Here is an 18,924-nt window from a genome sequence, read left to right on the forward strand (position 1 = left end):
TGACAGGGACAGTATTTTATTGACTATAGAGCATTTCTATATATGCGAGATGCACAGAGGGATATTTGCACTCTGGCATCATGAATAAACGCGATGTCCATAACTGCCAGAAGATGTTATGGACACGACAGTGGTCAGGTGATGCAGATTCCAAACGGCACAGTATGGCCGTATACAGGAAGAGGACTTGTTTGGGGTCGGTCCATCGGACCTGGTGGTCACGGCAACTGCTGGAAAATCCACCGTTTTTTTACCCTAAGTCACATCTCTGCAGAAAAAGACACCGTCTTTTCAGCCTCAGTCCTCTCGTCCCTATAAGATCATATCTGCCCAGGGATAGAGGAAAGGGAAGAAGACTGCAGCAGGCAGCCCATTCCCAGGAACAGAAGCGTTCCACCGCGTCTGACAAGTTCTCAGCATGGCGCTGAGACCGTACAGGACCCCTGGATCCTACAAGTAGTATCCCGGGGGTACAGATGGGAATGTCGAGACGTTTCCCCTTCGCAGGCTCCTGAAGTCTGCTTTACCAAGTCTCCCTCCGACAAGGAGGTAGTATGGGAAAAAATTCACAAGCTGTATTCCCAGCAGGTGATAATTAAATTACCCCTCCTACTACAGAAAAGGGGTATTATTCCACACTATATTGTGGTACTGAAGCCAGAAGGCTAGGTGAGACTTATTCTAAAAAAAAAAAAAAATTTTTTTTTGAACACTTACAAAGGTTCAAATTAAGATGAAGTCACTCAGAGCAGTGATAACGAACCAGGAATAAGGGGACTATATAGTGTCCCGGGACATCAGGGATGCTTACCTCTATGTCCCAAATTTGCCCTTCTCACTAAGGGTACCTCAGGTTCGTGGTGCAGAACTGTCACTATCAGTTTCAGACGCTGCCGTTTGGATTGTCCACGGCACCCTGGGGTCTTTACCAAGGTAATGGCCGAATTGATGATTCTTCTTCGAAGAAAAGGCGTCTTAATTATCCCTTACTTGGACGATCTCCTGATAGGGGCATAGTCCAGGGAACAGTTGGAGGTCGGAGTAGCACTATCTCGGATACTGCTACAATCAGCACGGGTGGATTCTAAATATTCCAAAATCGCAGCTGATCCCGACGACACGTCTGCTGTGCCTAGGGATGATTCTGGACAGTCCAGAAAAAGGTGTTTCTCCCGGAAGAGAAAGCCAGGGAGTTATCCGAGCAAGTCAGGAACCTCCTAAAAACAGTGCATCATTGCACAAGGGTCCTGGTAAAAATGGTGGCTTCCTACGAAGCAATTCCATTCGGCAGATTTCACGTAAGAACTTTTCAGTGGGATCTGCTGGACAAATGGTCCGGATCGCATCTTCAGATGCATCAGCGGATAACCCAATATCCAAGGACAAGGGTGTCTCTCCTGTGGTGGTTATAGAGTGCTCATCTTCTAGAGGGCAGCAGATTCGGCATTCAGGATTGGATGCTGGTAACCACGGAGCCCAGCCGGAGAGGCTGGGGAGCAGTCACACAAGGAAAAAATTTCCAGGGAGTGTGATCAAGTATGGAGACTTTTCTCCACATAAATATACTGGAGCTAAGGGTAAATTTATAATGCTCTAAGCTTAGCAAGACCTCTGCTTCAAGGTCAGCCGGTATTGATCCAGTGGGAAAAACATCACGGCAGTCGCCCACGTAAACAGACAGGGCGACACAAGAAGCAGGAGGGCAATGGCAGAAACTGCAAGGACTTTTCGCTGGGCGGAAAATCATGTGATAACACTGTCAGCAGTTTTTCATCCCGGGAATGGAAACTGGGAAGCAGACTTCCTCAGCACGACCTCCACCCGGGAGAGTGGAAACTTCATTGAGAAGTTTTTTCCACATGATTGTAAACCGTACCAAAGGTGGACATGATGGCGTCCCGTCTGAACAAAAAACGGGACAGGTATTGCGCCAGGTCAAGAGACCCTCAGGCAATAGATGTGGACGTTCTGGTAACACCGTGGGTGTACCAGTCGGTGTATGTGTTCCCTCCTCTGCTTCTCATACCTAAGGTGCTGAGAATTATAAGACGTAGAGGAGTAAGAACTATACTCATGGCTCCGGATTGGCCAAGAAGGACTTGGTACCCGGAACTTCAAGAGATGCTTACAGAGGTCTTATGGCCTCTGCCGCTAAGAAGGGACTTGCTTCAGCAAGTACCATGTCTGTTCCAAGACTTACCGCAGCTGCGTTTGTCGGCATGGCGATGGAAAGCCGGATCCTAAGGGAAAAAAGGCATTCCGGAAGAGGTCATTCCTACCCTGGTCAAAGCCAGAAAGGAGGTGACCGCACAACATTATCACCACGTGTGGCGAAAATATGTTGCGTGGTGTGAGGCCAGGAAGGCCCCACAAAGAAATTTCAACTCGGTCGTTTCCTGCATTTCCTGCTAACAGGAGTGTCTATGGGCCTCAAATTGGGGTCCATTAAGGTTCAAATTCGGCCCTGTAAATTTTCTTCCAGAAAGAATTGGCTTCAGTTCCTGAAGTCCAGAAGTTTGTCAAGGGAGTATTGCATATACAAACCCCTTTTTTGTGCCTCCAGTGGCACTGTGGGATCTCAACGTAGTTCTGGGATTCCTCAAATCACATTGGTTTAAAACCAGTCAAATATGTGGATTTGAAGCATCTCACATAAAAAGTGACCATGCTCTTGGCCCTGGCCTGGACCAGGCGAGTGTCAAATTGGTGGTTTTTTCTCAAAAAAGCCCATATCTGTTTGTCCATTCGGACAGGGCAGAGCTGCGGACTCGTCCCCAGTTCTCTCCCTAAGGTGGTGTCAGTGTTTCACCTGAACCAGCTTATTGTGGTGCCTTGCACCTACTAGGGACTTGGAGGACTCCAAGTTGCTAGGAGTTGTCAGGGCCCTGAAAATATGTTCCAGGACAGCTGGAGTCAGAAAATCTGACTCGCTGTTTATACTGTATGCACCCAACAAGTTGGGTGCGCCTGCTTCTAAGCAGGCGATTGCTCGTTGGATTTGTAACACAATTCAACTTGCACATTCTGAGGCAGGCCTGCCACAGTCTAAATCGGTTAAGACCCATTCCACAAGGAAGGTGGGCTCATCTTGGGCGGCTGCCCGAGAGGTCTCGGCATTACAACTCTGCCGAGCAGCTACGTGGTCAGGGGAGAACACGTTTGTAAAATTCTACAAATTTGATATCCTGGCAAAAGAGGACCTGGAGTTCTCTCATTCGGTGCTGCAGAGTCATCCGCACTCTCCCGCCCGTTTGGGAGCTTTGGTATAATCCCCATGGTCCTTTCAGGAACCCCAGCATCCACTAGGACGATAGAGAAAATAAGAATTTACTTACCGATAATTCTATTTCTCGGAGTCCGTAGTGGATGCTGGGCGCCCATCCCAAGTGCGGATTATCTGCAATACTTGTACATAGTTACAAAAATCGGGTTATTATTGTTGTGAGCCATCTTTTCAGAGGCTCCGCTGTTATCATACTGTTAACTGGGTTTAGATCACAAGTTGTACGGTGTGATTGGTGTGGCTGGTATGAGTCTTACCCGGGATTCAAAATTCCTCCCTTATTGTGTACGCTCGTCCGGGCACAGTACCTAACTGGCTTGGAGGAGGGTCATAGGGGGAGGAGCCAGTGCACACCACCTGATCCTAAAGCTTTACTTTTTGTGCCCTGTCTCCTGCGGAGCCGCTATTCCCCATGGTCCTTTCAGGAACCCCAGCATCCACTACGGACTCCGAGAAATAGAATTATCGGTAAGTAAATTCTTATTATTTATAACCTCATTCCTCTGCACTTGCCGTAATAATATCCAAGTAATTTTAATTATAAAGAATTATTTTACAATTAAAAAAATACAAAAAAAAGTTACATTTAATTTCAATTTGCTCGAATACACAATTAACGTCGGGAAAATCTGCGGCTAACAAGTGATGAAACGTTTTGGGACAACTCCGCGCTGTGACGGTGATACATGTGGTTTCCATTTGCTTTCAACACAAAATTATATTTCTCTAACGTCCTAGTGGATGCTGGGGACTCCGTCAGGACCATGGGGATTAGCGGCTCCGCAGGAGACAGGGCACAAAAATAAAGCTTTAGGATCAGGTGGTGTGCACTGGCTCCTCCCCCTATGACCCTCCTCCAAGCCTCAGTTAGGTTTTTGTGCCCGTCCGAGCAGGGTGCAATCTAGGTGGCTCTCCTAAAGAGCTGCTTAGAAAAAGTTTTTTAGGTTTTTTATTTTCAGTGAGTCCTGCTGGCAACAGGCTCACTGCATCGAGGGACTTAGGGGAGAGAAGTGAACTCACCTGCGTGCAGGATGGATTGGCTTCTTAGGCTACTGGACACCATTAGCTCCAGAGGGAGTCGGAACACAGGTCTCACCCTGGGGTTCGTCCCGGAGCCGCGCCGCCGACCCCCCTTGCAGATGCCGAAGATGGAAGAGGTCCAGAAGCAGGCGGCAGAAGACTTTTCAGTCTTCCTGAGGTAGCGCACAGCACTGCAGCTGTGCGCCATTGTTGTCAGCACACTTCACACAGCGGTCACGGAGGGTGCAGGGCGTTGGGGGGGCGCCCTGGGCAGCAATGTATTATACCTTTTTATGGCTAAAAATACATCACATATAGCCATTTGAGGCTATATGGATGTATTTAACCCCTGCCAGATCTCACAGATTCCAGAGAAGAGCCCGCCGAAATAGGGGGCGGGGCTTATTCTCCTCAGCACACAGCGCCATTTTCCTGCTCAGCTCCGCTGTGAGGAAGGCTCCCAGGACTCTCCCCTGCACTGCACTACAGAAACAGGGTAAAACAGAGAGGGGGGGGCACTTTTTTTGGCGATATTAATATATTTAAGCTGCTATAAGGATACAACACTTTTATATAGGGTTGTTCCCATATATATTATAGCGCTTGGGTGTGTGCTGGCAAACTCTCCCTCTGTCTCCCCAAAGGGCTAGTGGGGTCCTGTCTTCAATAGAGCATTCCCGGTGTGTCTGCTGTGTGTCGGTACGTGTGTGTCGACATGTATGAGGACGATGTTGGTGTGGAGGCAGAGCAATTGCCGGTAATGGTGATGTCACCCCCTAGGGAGTCGACACCGGAATGGATGGCTTTGTTTATGGAATTACGTGATAATGTCAGCACATTACAAAAATCAGTTGACGACATGAGACGGCCGTCAAACCAGTTGGTACCTGCCCAGGCGTCTCAGACACCGTCAGGGGCTGTAAAACGCCCTTTACCTCAGTCGGTCGATACAGACCCAGACACGGACACTGAATCTAGTGTCGACGGTGAAGAAACAAACGTATTTTCCAGTAGGGCCACACGTTATATGATCACGGCAATGAAGGAGACTTTGCATATCTCTGATACTACAAGTACCACAAAAAGGGGTATTATGTGGGGGGTGAAAAAACTACCTGTAGTTTCTCTGACGTCCTAAGTGGATGCTGGGGACTCCGTCAGGACCATGGGGATTAGCGGCTCCGCAGGAGACAGGGCACAAAAGTAAAAGCTTTAGGATCAGGTGGTGTGCACTGGCTCCTCCCCCTATGACCCTCCTCCAAGCCTCAGTTAGATTTTTGTGCCCGGCCGAGAAGGGTGCAATCTAGGTGGCTCTCCTAAAGAGCTGCTTAGAGTAAAAGTTTGTTAGGTTTTTTTATTTTCAGTGAGTCCTGCTGGCAACAGGCTCACTGCTACGAGGGACTTAGGGGAGAGAAGTGAACTCACCTGCGTGCAGGATGGATTGGCTTCTTAGGCTACTGGACACCATTAGCTCCAGAGGGAGTCGGAACACAGGTCTCACCCTGGGGTTCGTCCCGGAGCCGCGCCGCCGACCCCCCTTGCAGATGCCGAAAAGTGAAGGTCCAGAAACGGCGGCAGAAGACTCTTCAGTCTTCATAAGGTAGCGCACAGCACTGCAGCTGTGCGCCATTGTTGTCAGCACACTTCATAGCAGCGGTCACTGAGGGTGCAGGGCGCTGGGGGGGGCGCCCTGGGCAGCAATGATAGTACCTTATTCTGGCTAAAAATACATCACATATAGCCCCTGGGGGCTATATGGATGTATTTAACCCCTGCCAGGTCTCAGAAAAACGGGAGAAGAAGCCCGCCGAAAAGGGGGCGGGGCCTATTCTCCTCAGCACACAGCGCCATTTTCCCTCACAGAAATGCTGGTGGGAAGGCTCCCAGGCTCTCCCCTGCACTGCACTACAGAAACAGGGTTAAAACAGAGAGGGGGGGCACTTATTTGGCGATATGTATATATATATTAAAATGCTATAAGGGAAAAACACTTATATAAAGGTTGTCCCTGTATAATTATAGCGTTTTTGGTGTGTGCTGGCAAACTCTCCCTCTGTCTCCCCAAAGGGCTAGTGGGGTCCTGTCCTCTATCAGAGCATTCCCTGTGTGTGTGCTGTGTGTCGGTACGTGTGTGTCGACATGTATGAGGACGATGTTGGTGAGGAGGCGGAGCAATTGCCTGAAATGGTGATGTCACTCTCTAGGGAGTCGACACCGGAATGGATGGCTTATTTAAGGAATTACGTGATAATGTCAACACGCTGCAAGGTCGGTTGACGACATGAGACGGCCGGCAAACAAATTAGTACCTGTCCAGGCGTCTCAAACACCGTCAGGGGCTGTAAAACGCTCATTTACCTCAGTCGGTCGACACAGACACAGACACTGACACTGACTCCAGTGTCGACGGTGAAGAAACAAACGTATTTTCCTTTAGGGCCACACGTTACATGTTAAGGGCAATGAAGGAGGTGTTACATATTTCTGATACTACAAGTACCACAAGAAGGGTATTATGTGGGGTGTGAAAAAAACTACCTGTAGTTTTTCCTGAATCAGATAAATTAAATGAAGTGTGTGATGATGCGTGGGTTTCCCCCGATAGAAAATTATTGGCGGTATACCCTTTCCCGCCAGAAGTTAGGGCGCGTTGGGAAACACCCTTTAGGGTGGATAAGGCGCTCACACGCTTATCAAAACAAGTGGCGGTACCGTCTCCAGATAGGGCCGCCCTCAAGGAGCCAGCTGAGAGGCTGGAAAATATCCTAAAAAGGTATATACACACATACTGGTGTTATACTGCGACCAGCGATCGCCTCAGCCTGGATGTGCAGCGCTGGGGTGGCTTGGTCGGATTCCCTGACTGAAAATATTGATACCCTTGACAGGGACAGTATTTTATTGACTATAGAGCATTTAAAGGATGCATTTCTATATATGCGAGATGCACAGAGGGATATTTGCACTCTGGCATCAAGAGTAAGTGCGATGTCCATATCTGCCAGAAGATGTTTATGGACACGACAGTGGTCAGGTGATGCAGATTCCAAACGGCACATGGAAGTATTGCCGTATAAAGGGGAGGAGTTATTTGGGGTCGGTCCATCGGACCTGGTGGCCTCGGCAACAGCTGGAAAATCCACCTTTTTTACCCCAAATCACATCTCAGCAGAAAAAGACACCGTCTTTTCAGCCTCAGTCCTTTCGTCCCCATAAGGGCAAGCGGGCAAAAGGCCAGTCATATCTGCCCAGGGATAGAGGAAAGGGAAGAAGACTGCAGCAGGCAGCCCATTCCCAGGAACAGAAGCCCTCCACAGCTTCTGCCAAGTCCTCAGCATGACGCTGGGGCCGTACAAGCGGACTCAAGTGCGGTGGGGGGTCGTCTCAAGAGTTCAGCGCGTAGTGGGCTCACTCGCAAGTGGACCCCTGGATCCTACAAGTAGTATCCCAGGGGTACAGACTGGAGATTCGAGACGTCTCCCCCTCGCAGGCTCCTGATGTCTGCTTTACCAACGTCTTCCTCCGACAGGGAGGCAGTATTGGAAACAATTCACAAGCTGTATTCCCAGCAGGTGATAATCAAAGTACCCCTCCTACAACAAGGAAAGGGGTATTATTCCACACTATATTGTGGTACTGAAGCCAGACGGCTCGGTGAGACCTATTCTAAATGGGAAATCTTTGAACACTTACATACAAAGGTTCAAATCAAGATGGAGTCACTCAGAGCAGTGATAGCGAACCAGGAAGAAGGGGACTATATGGTGTCCCTGGACATCAAGGATGCTTACCTCCATGTCCCAAATTGCCCTTCTCACCAAGGGTACCTCAGGTTCGTGGTACGGAACTGTCACTATCAGTTTCAGACGCTGCCGTTTGGATTGTCCACGGCACCCCGGGTCTTTACCAAAGTAATGGCCGAAATGATGATTCTTCTTCAAAGAAAAGGCGTCTTAATTATCCCTTACTTGGACGATCTCCTGATAAGGGCAAGGTCCAGAGAACAGTTGGAAGTCGGAGTAGCACTATCTCAAGTAGTTATACGACAGCACGGGTGGATTCTAAATATCCAAAATCGCAGCCGTTTCCGACGACACGTCTGCTGTTCCTAGGGATGGTTCTGGACACAGTCCAGAAAAAGGTGTTTCTCCCGGAGGAGAAAGCCAGGGAGTTATCCGAGCTAGTCAGGAACCTCCTAAAACCAGGAAAAGTGTCAGTGCATCATTGCACAAGAGTCCTGGGAAAAATGGTGGCTTATTACGAAGCGATTCCATTCGGCAGATTCCACGCAAGAACTTTTCAGTGGGATCTGCTGGACAAATGGTCCGGATCGCATTTTCAGATGCATCAGCGGATAACCCTATCTCCAAGGACAAGGGTGTCTCTCCTGTGGTGGTTACAGAGTGCTCATCTTCTAGAGGGCCGCAGATTCGGCATTCAGGATTGGATGCTGGTGACCACGAAGGCCAGCCTGAGAGGCTGGGGAGCAGTCACACAGGGAAAAAATTTCCAGGGAGTGTGATCAAGTCTGGAGATTTTTCTCCACATAAATATACTGGAGCTAAGGGCAATTTACAATGCTCTAAGCTTAGCAAGACCTCTGCTTCAAGGTCAGCCGGTATTGATCCAGTGGGACAACATCACGGCAGTCGCCCACGTAAACAGACAGGGCGGCACAAGAAGCAGGAGGGCAATGGCAGAAACTGCAAGGATTTTTCGCTGGGCGCAAAATCATGTGATAGCACTGTCAGCAGTGTTCATTCCGGGAGTGGACAACTGGGAAGCAGACTTCCTCAGCAGGCACAACCTCCACCCGGGAGAGTGGGGACTTCATCGGGAAGTCTTCCACATGATTGTGAACCGTTGGAAACCAAAGGTGGACATGATGGCGTCCCGCCTGAACAAAAAACTGGACAAGTATTGCGCCAGGTCAAAAGACCCTCAGGCAATAGCTGTGGACGTTCTGGTAACACCGTGGGTGTACCAGTCGGTGTATGTCTTCCCTCCTCTGCTTCTCATACCCAAGGTATTGAGAATTATAAGACGTAGAGGAGTAAGAACTATACTCGTGGCTCCGGATTGGCCAAGAAGGACTTGGTACCCGGAACTTCAAGAGATGCTCACAGAGGACTCATGGCCTCTGCCGCTAAGAAGGGACTTGCTTCAGCAAGTACCATGTCTGTTCCAAGACTTACCGCGGCTGCGTTTGACGGCATGGCGGTTGAACGCCGGATCCTAAGGGAAAAAGGCATTCCGGAAGAGGTCATTCCTACCCTGGTCAAAGCCAGGAAGGAGGTGACCGCACAACATTATCACCACAGGTGGCGAAAATATGTTGCGTGGTGTGAGGCCAGGAAGGCCCCATGAAGAAATTTCAACTCGGTCGTTTCCTGCATTTCCTGCAAACAGGAGTGTCTATGGGCCTCAAATTGGGGTCCATTAAGGTTCAAATTTCGGCCCTGTCGATTTTCTTCCAGAAAGAATTGGCTTCAGTTCCTGAAGTCCAGAAGTTTGTCAAGGGAGTACTGCATATACAACCCCCTTTTGTGCCTCCAGTGGCACTGTGGGATCTCAACGTAGTTCTGGGATTCCTAAAATCACATTGGTTTAAACCGCTCAAATCTGTGGATTTGAAATATCTCACAGGGAAAGTGACCATGCTGTTGGCCCTGGCCTCGGCCAGGCGAGTGTCAGAATTGGCGGCGTTTGTCTCAAAAAAGCCCATATCTGATTGTCCATTCGGACAGGGCAGAGCTGCGGACTCGTCCCCAGTTTCTCCCTAAGGTGGTGTCAGTGTTTCACCCGAACCAGCTTATTGTGGTACCTGCGGCTACTAGGGACTTGGAGGACTCCAAGTTGCTAGATGTTGTCAGGGCCCTGAAAATATAGTTTCCAGGACGGCTGGAGTCAGGAAAACTGACTTGCTGTTATCCTGTATGCACCCAAAAAACTGGGTGCTCTTGCTTCTAAGTAGACGATTGCTAGTTGGATGTGTAGTACAATTCAGCTTGCACATTCTGTGGCAGGCCTGCCACAGCCAAAATATGTAAATGCCCATTCCACAAGGAAGGTGGGCTCATCTTGGGCGGCTGCCCGAGGGGTCTCGGCTTTACAACTTTGCCGAGCTGATACTTGGTCAGGGGCACACCCTGACTGAGGAGGACCTGGAGTTCTCTCATTCGGTGCTGCAGAGTCATCCGCACTCTCCCGCCCGTTTGGGAGCTTTGGTATAATCCCCATGGTCCTGACGGAGTCCCCAGCATCCACTTAGGACGTCAGAGAAAATAAGAATTTACTTACCGATAATTCTATTTCTCGTAGTCCGTAGTGGATGCTGGGCGCCCATCCCAAGTGCGGATTGTCTGCAATACTTGTACATAGTTATTGTTACAAAAATCGGGTTATTATTGTTGTGAGCCATCTTTTCAGATGCTCCGCTGTTATCATGCTGTTAACTGGGTTCAGATCACAGGTTGTACAGTGTGATTGGTGTGGCTGGTATGAGTCTTACCCGGGATTCAAAATCCTTCCTTATTGTGTACGCTCGTCCGGGCACAGTATCCTAACTGAGGCTTGGAGGAGGGTCATAGGGGGAGGAGCCAGTGCACACCACCTGATCCTAAAGCTTTTACTTTTGTGCCCTGTCTCCTGCGGAGCCGCTAATCCCCATGGTCCTGACGGAGTCCCCAGCATCCACTACGGACTACGAGAAATAGAATTATCGGTAAGTAAATTCTTATTTTTTCCTGAATCAGAGGAATTGAATGATGTATGTGATGAAGCGTGGGTTAACCCAGATAGAAAAGGGCTAATTTCTAAAAAGTTATTGGCATTATACCCTTTCCCGCCAGAGGTTAGGGCGCGCTGGGAAACACCCCCTAAGGTGGATAAGGCGCTCACACGCTTATCAAAACAAGTGGCGTTACCGTCTCCTGATACGGCCGCCCTCAAGGATCCAGCTGATAGGAGGCTGGAAACTACTCTAAAAAGTATATACACACATACTGGTGTTATACTGCGACCAGCCATCGCTTCAGCCTGGATGTGCAGTGCTGGAGTGGTCTGGTCGGATTCCCTGACTGAAAATATTGATACCCTGGATAGGGACAGTATTTTACAGACTTTAGAGCAATTAAAGGATGCTTTTCTTTATATGCGAGATGCTCAGAGGGATATTTGCACTCTGGCATCGAGAGTAAGTGCGATGTCCATATCTGCCAGAAGAAGTTTATGGACACGACAGTGGTCAGGTGATGCGGATTCCAAACGGCATATGGAAGTATTGCCGTATAAAGGGGAGGAATTATTTGGCGTCGGTCTATCGGATTTGGTGGCCACGGCAACTGCCGGGAAATCCACCTTTTTTCCTCAGACCCCCTCCCAACAGAAAAAGACACCGTCTTTTCAGCCGCAGTCCTTTCGGTCCTATAAGAACAAGCGGGCAAAAGGACAGTCATATCTGCCCCGAGGCAGAGGAAAGGGTAAGAGAGGGCAGCAAGCAGCTCCTTCCCAGGAACAGAAGCCCTCCGCGGGTTCTGCAAAGCCCTCAGCATGACGCTGGGGCTTTACAAGCGGACTCAGGAGCGGTGGGGGGTCGACTCAAGAATTTCAGCGCGCAGTGGGCTTGCTCACAGGTGGACCCCTGGATCCTGCAGGTAGTATCTCAGGGTTACAGGTTGGAATTCGAGAAGTCTCCCCCTCGCCGGTTCCTAAAGTCTGCTTTGCCAACGTCTCCCTCAGACAGGGCGACGGTATTGGAAGCCATTCACAAGCTGTTTTCTCAGCAGGTGATAGTCAAGGTACCCCTCCTACAACAGGGAAAGGGGTATTACTCCACGCTATATTGTGGTACCGAAGCCGGACGGTTCGGTAAGACCTATTCTAAATCTGAAATCTTTGAACCTGTACATACAAAAATTCAAGTTCAAGATGGAATCACTCAGAGCAGTGATAGCGAATCTGGAAGAAGGGGACTTTATGGTGTCCCTGGACATAAAAGATGCTTACCTGCATGTCCCAATTTGCCCTTCACATCAAGGGTACCTCAGGTTCGTGGTGCAAAACTGTCATTATCAGTTTCAGACGCTGCCGTTTGGATTGTCCACGGCACCTCGGGTCTTTACCAAGGTAATGGCCGAAATGATGATTCTTCTGCGAAGAAGAGGCGTATTAATTATCCCTTACTTGGACGATCTCCTGATAAGGGCAAGGTCCAGAGAACAGCTGGAGGACGGAGTAGCACTAACCCAAGTAGTGCTGCAACAACACGGGTGGATTCTGAATTTCCCAAAATCTCAGTTGACCCCGACAACACGTCTGCTGTTCCTGGGAATGATTCTGGACACGGTTCAGAAAAAGGTGTTTCTTCCGGAGGAGAAAGCCAAGGAGTTATCCGAACTTGTCAGGAACCTCCTAAAACCAGGAAAAGTGTCTGTGCATCAATGCACAAGAGTCCTGGGAAAGATGGTGGCTTCTTACGAAGCAATCCCATTCGGCAGATTCCACGCACGAACTTTTCAGTGGGATCTGCTGGACAAATGGTCCGGATCGCATCTGCAGATGCATCAGCGGATAACCTTATCGCCACGGACAAGGGTGTCTCTTCTGTGGTGGTTACAGAGTGCTCATCTGTTAGAAGGCCGCAGATTCGGCATACAGGACTGGGTCCTGGTGACCACGGATGCCAGTCTGAGAGGCTGGGGAGCGGTCACACAGGGAAGAAACTTCCAGGGAGTATGGTCAAGCCTGGAGATGTCTCTTCACATAAATATACTGGAGCTAAGAGCGATTTACAATGCTCTAAGCCTGGCAAAACCCCTGCTTCAGGGTCAGCCGGTGTTGATCCAGTCGGACAACATCACGGCAGTCGCCCACGTAAACAGACAGGGCGGCACAAGAAGCAGGAGAGCAATGGCAGAAGCTGCAAGGATTCTTCGCTGGGCGGAAGATCATGTGATAGCACTGTCAGCAGTGTTCATTCCGGGAGTGGACAACTGGGAAGCAGACTTCCTCAGCAGACACGATCTACACCCGGGAGAGTGGGGACTTCATCCAGAAGTCTTCCACATGATTGTGAACCGTTGGGAAAAACCAAAGGTGGATATGATGGCGTCTCGCCTCAACAAAAAACTGGACAGGTATTGCGCCAGGTCAAGAGACCCTCAGGCAATAGCTGTGGACGCTCTGGTAACACCGTGGGTGTTCCAGTCAGTGTATGTGTTTCCTCCTCTGCCTCTCATACCCAAAGTACTGAGAATTATACGGCAAAGGGGAGTAAGAACGATACTCGTGGCTCCGGATTGGCCAAGAAGAACTTGGTACCCGGAACTTCAGGAGATGCTCACGGAAAATCCGTGGCCTCTACCTCTAAGACGGGACCTGATTCAGCAGGGACCGTGTCTATTCCAAGACTTACCGCGGCTGCGTTTGACGGCGTGGCGGTTGAACGCCGAATTCTAAGGGAAAAAGGCATTCCGGAAGAGGTCATCCCTACACTGGTTAAAGCCAGGAAGGAGGTGACTGCACAACATTATCACCGCATTTGGAGAAAATATGTTGCGTGGTGCGAGGCCAGGAAGGCCCCCACGGAGGAATTTCAATTGGGTCGATTCCTACATTTCCTGCAAACAGGATTGTCTATGGGCCTCAAGTTGGGGTCCTTTAAGGTTCAAATTTCGGCCCTGTCGATTTTCTTCCAGAAAGAATTGGCTTCAGTGCCTGAAGTCCAGACTTTTGTAAAAGGAGTACTACATATACAGCCCCCGGTTGTGCCCCCAGTGGCTCCGTGGGACCTTAATGTAGTTTTGGATTTTCTCAAATCCCATTGGTTTGAGCCACTCAAATCGGCGGATTTTAAATATCTTACATGGAAAGTAACCATGCTACTGGCCCTGGCTTCAGCCAGGAGAGTGTCAGAATTGGCGGCTTTATCGTATAAAAGCCCATATCTGATTTTCCATTCGGACAGGGCAGAACTGCGGACGCGTCCTCATTTTCTGCCTAAGGTGGTGTCAGCGTTTCACCTGAATCAGCCTATTGTGGTGCCTGCGGCTACTAGCGATTTGGAGGATTCCAAGTTGCTGGACGTTGTCAGGGCATTGAAAATATATATTTCAAGGACGGCTGGAGTCAGAAAATCTGACTCGCTGTTTATACTGTATGCACCCAACAAGCTGGGTGCTCCTGCTTCTAAGCAGACGATTGCTCGTTGGATTTGTAGCACAATTCAACTTGCACATTCTGTGGCAGGCCTGCCACAGCCTAAATCTGTCAAGGCCCATTCCACAAGGAAGGTGGGCTCATCCTGGGCGGCTGCCCGAGGGGTCTCAGCATTACAACTCTGCCGAGCAGCTACGTGGTCGGGGGAGAACACGTTTGTAAAATTCTACAAATTTGATACCCTGGCTAAAGAGGACCTGGAGTTCTCTCATTCGGTGCTGCAGAGTCATCCGCACTCTCCCGCCCGTTTGGGAGCTTTGGTATAATCCCCATGGTCCTGACGGAGTCCCCAGCATCCACTAGGACGTTAGAGAAAATAAGATTTTACTTACCGATAAATCTATTTCTCGTAGTCCGTAGTGGATGCTGGGCGCCCATCCCAAGTGCGGATTGTCTGCAATACTTGTACATAGTTATTGTTACAAAAAAATCGGGTTGTTCTTGTTGTGAGCCGTCTGTTCAGAGGCTCCTACGTTGTCATACTGTTAACTGGGTTCAGATCACAAGTTGTACGGTGTGATTGGTGTGGCTGGTATGAGTCTTACCCGGGATTCAAAATCCTTCCTTATTGTGTACGCTCGTCCGGGCACAGTATCCTAACTGAGGCTTGGAGGAGGGTCATAGGGGGAGGAGCCAGTGCACACCACCTGATCCTAAAGCTTTATTTTTGTGCCCTGTCTCCTGCGGAGCCGCTAATCCCCATGGTCCTGACGGAGTCCCCAGCATCCACTACGGACTACGAGAAATAGATTTATCGGTAAGTAAAATCTTATTTTTACGAATATAAAACCCCCCCCACAAACGACTGACTTTCGGAAAAACTGTGACGATGGTTCTTACCTTCCCACGTTACTTATTTATAGCAAAAATTATATGAAAAATATTTTTAACGCATGCAGAAAAAAGCCAACTGTAGATACAGGGTCCCTCAGTCTTGTATCGGTCGCTGTAATGGACTCGGCTGATGCGGATACATATGTATTGCTGGAAGTGATTTCTGGGTCTAACGCATAATGGCGCAGTTACTGGGTGAGCCGGCGTGTAATTGTTGTATCTCTCCGCAGGGGTGCCTGTCCTGATTGTAACGTCTATTATTCTGATGGATGTGGCGAATTACGGTGTATACTACATTAAGGTGGAGCGACCATTTTCCCAGAACTCCACCGCTTCTATGTAAGTTTCCCAAATGTCCTTCATTTCCTCACAGCCACCCTGGAACGTTACTCCTGCGGTTTAACACAAAAGCAAATTACGCCCTCCCGCTGGGAACTATCATCTCGGCCACTAATCCAGACACACATTCTGGGTATTTGGAGGGTGCCTGTTCCCAACGCAGTCACTTCATATTCTCATTGTCCTCTCTGTGTTCTGTCCACGGTGGCTCATGGTCCTCTAGGTGTCCTGTCCACAATGCCTCATGGTTCTCTCTATGTTCTTTCCACTGTGTCTCATTGTCCTCTCTGTGTTCTGTCCACGGTGGCTCATGGTCCTCTTGGTGTCCTGTCCACAATGCCTCATGGTTCTCTCTATGTTCTTTCCACTGTGTCTCATTGTCCTCTAGGTGTTCTGTCCACGGTGCCTCATTGTCCTCTAGGTGTTCTGTCCACGGTGCCTCATTGTCCTCTAGGTGTTCTGTCCATGGTGTCTCACAGTCGGTTTATTCCCTTCTAGATGTTGGCTGACTGAACCCATCGTCCATCAAGTTGTGAATTTGGGATTTTTCGCCACTGTTCTGCTATTTAATATCTGTATGCTAGTTGCTATGACCCGGCGGGTCCTGCGACTATCTGTTCACACCCGGGGGGAGAAGATCCGCCATTGTGTCACGTTGCTGGGTCTAAGCTGCATGTTGGGTCTGCCATGGGGCACAGCATTCTTCTCCTTTGGAGCCCTGTACCTGCCAGTCCAATACTTTTTCAGCATCTTAAATGCCCTACAAGGTGAGTGATGGTCTGTACTCCCGCCCATGAGCCCCCCCATCCCCCGCTGAGATCTCACAGCTCGGTTATTATTGCAACTTGGGGTTTGTTGATGCAGCCACAGGGGAGAGTGCAGTGTGGCCGCGCCCTGATACCGCTCACTGAGGGAGTGGGGCCGCACCCTGATACCGCTCACTGAGGGAGGGGGGCCGCGCCCTGATACCGCTCACTGAGGGAGGGGGGCCGCGCCCTGATACCGCTCACTGAGGGAGGAGGGCCGCGCCCTGATACCGCTCACTGAGGGAGGAGGCCGCGCCCTTACTGCTCACTGAGGGAGGAGGCTGCACCCTGATACCGCTCACCGAGGGAGGGGGGCCGCGCCCTGATACCGCTCACTGAGGGAGGGGGGCCGCGCCCTGATACCACTCACTGAGGGAGGAGGGCCGCGCCCTGATACCGCTCACTGAGGGAGGAGGGCCGCACCTTAATACCGCTCACTGAGGGAGGGGGGCTACACCCTAATACCGCTCACTGAGGGAGGGGAGCCGCACCCTAATACCGCTCACTGAGGGAGGGGGGCCGCACCCTAATACCGCTCACTGAGGGAGGGGGGCCGTACGCTGATGCTGCTCACTGAGGGAATTGCGCCCTGATGCCGCTCACAATGAGGGGACCGTGCCCTGACGCTGCTCACTGAGGGAATGGGGCCATGCCCTGACGCTGCTCACTGTATCCCCTGTATATTATGGATTGTACAAGACCTTTTATTTATTATCCTATATAAGGACACATCCATACAAGGCTTGGTATGGAGCGAGGGCAGGGACAGGAGTCGGCTCAGCACGCTGGGAGCTTGTATACAGGGCAAGGTACCAAGGCTAGTGGTAAGGGAGGAAGAAGTGGCTGGAGGGTCCTGCCAGTCACAGCTCCCCGATTACATCATCAATGTCACAGAGAACATGATCTAATACATGGCGGGAATCACAGGACAGCAGCAGCTATATGCTCAGCCAATCAGTGAGTAATGGCGGCTCCGCATCGTCAGTGATTGGGAGAATAAGGAGTTGCAGGTGTGAGTTCTTCATCAGCTGGATGGTTCCATCATTCTGGCCTCTTGCAGGATATTAGTGTGCGGTGGATGTTCTGCGTGGTGGGATGTCACAACCTCTGAGCTCATACAGAACCCCCTGGCCTGTGTGGTACGTTACAGTGACCTCTACCCTGCTCCATGATAACCGGTCTCTCTCCTTCCTCTCAGGCTTGTTCATCTTCCTGTGGTATTGTGCACTGTCCCAGCCTTCCGCCAAGCATCCACTGCCTTCCTCCGAGAGCACCAGCACCGTCCCAATGTCTCCCCGAGCAGACCAGAGCACCAGCAGTGACCACAAGAAGCTCCTGACATGATCCGTCGGCGGCCCCTGGTCGACACTCGCTGTAGCACTTTCCTAGGAGTCACGACGCTTCGCCAGGACGTACAGACTCTGGGGCAGTAATAAGCTTTGGGCGTATGCCCCGGGGGCACCAATTGTATAGAATCACACGTCTATTGCAGGTTATTCCAAGGACCGGGTGCTAGAACATGCACCTGCTGGTCAGGTGTGGACAGTTTAGACTGCAAGCTCTTAGGGATAATATTGGATTGTATTTGTATGAAGGGTCTGGGGGTGGCTGTGTGGTATGGATGAGAGGGGCTTGTCTGTTAGCAGTGTAGCACGGAGAATGCGCAGTGACTGCGCTAACGTTAGACGTTGCCGCAGAATGAGGCGGATCAGGGATTAATCGCTGTTTGGAAGGGAAAGATTTTTACAAAATTAGAAGAAAAAAAAGATAAAGATCTTTATGGATTTTATTTGAGTTATTCTACACGTGTCCGCGAGGCTGCTGTGGTCTTACCACGTCTCATTCATCCCGCAACACTTAGCCCCGGGGCACGTATGCGGAACCATTACCATGTTGGGGGGAGGGGGGGGGACGCTGCTGCAGGGACACTGCTGGGATCTCCGTATGCAGCCCCTGCTGACGTGTGTTACACACGAGTTGCACAACACGCAGTACAGCTACCAGAACTCTCACCTGTCACCTTTATATCTGATTAGTGCCGACACCACTGACACGTGGGCATTAGTCACTGACTGGATTGTTGCACGCAAACACTGGATTCTACTAGAAATGTTATATAAGATATATAACGTGTGCCAATGTAATATATAACTGATGTATGTGTATATATGGGGTAGAAATAAAGAGTTTATAGAAGCATTGTGTTCTGACCTATGGGGTCAGGGTGGGCACTTGGTGGGCACATCACTACAGCCTGGGGCACCAGGAGACCAGGCCTTCTGATCACTACACAAGCCATTATCGGGGAACAAACCCCAAATCTGCAAGGATGCACCAGGGAGCTAATGGAGGGTGGGAAAGGCGGGGAGGTTGGTGCAGGGAGGGTGGGAAAGGTGGGGAGGATGGTCAGGTGAGGGTGGGAAA

At 50.1% G+C, this 18,924-nt stretch overlaps 1 protein-coding gene across 3 annotated transcripts in view; it reads left to right on the plus strand.

The window, feature by feature from the left end:
• Positions 1 to 18,696, plus strand: part of LOC134969692 (adhesion G-protein coupled receptor G1-like) — a 165,904-nt gene extending 147,208 nt beyond the window's left edge. For all 3 annotated transcript variants that reach the window (XM_063945801.1, XM_063945803.1, XM_063945802.1), the window contains exons 12-14: positions 15,586 to 15,694; positions 16,193 to 16,461; positions 17,699 to 18,696. In XM_063945801.1, coding sequence (XP_063801871.1) covers positions 15,586 to 15,694; positions 16,193 to 16,461; positions 17,699 to 17,844 — 524 coding nt within the window. In that variant the 3' untranslated portion in view covers positions 17,845 to 18,696. The remainder of the gene's footprint in view (positions 1 to 15,585; positions 15,695 to 16,192; positions 16,462 to 17,698) is intronic.
• Positions 18,697 to 18,924: the final 228 nt, after the last annotated feature.

This window comes from Pseudophryne corroboree, chromosome 11 (assembly GCF_028390025.1).
Source record: "Pseudophryne corroboree isolate aPseCor3 chromosome 11, aPseCor3.hap2, whole genome shotgun sequence".
Taxonomy (NCBI): domain Eukaryota; kingdom Metazoa; phylum Chordata; class Amphibia; order Anura; family Myobatrachidae; genus Pseudophryne; species Pseudophryne corroboree.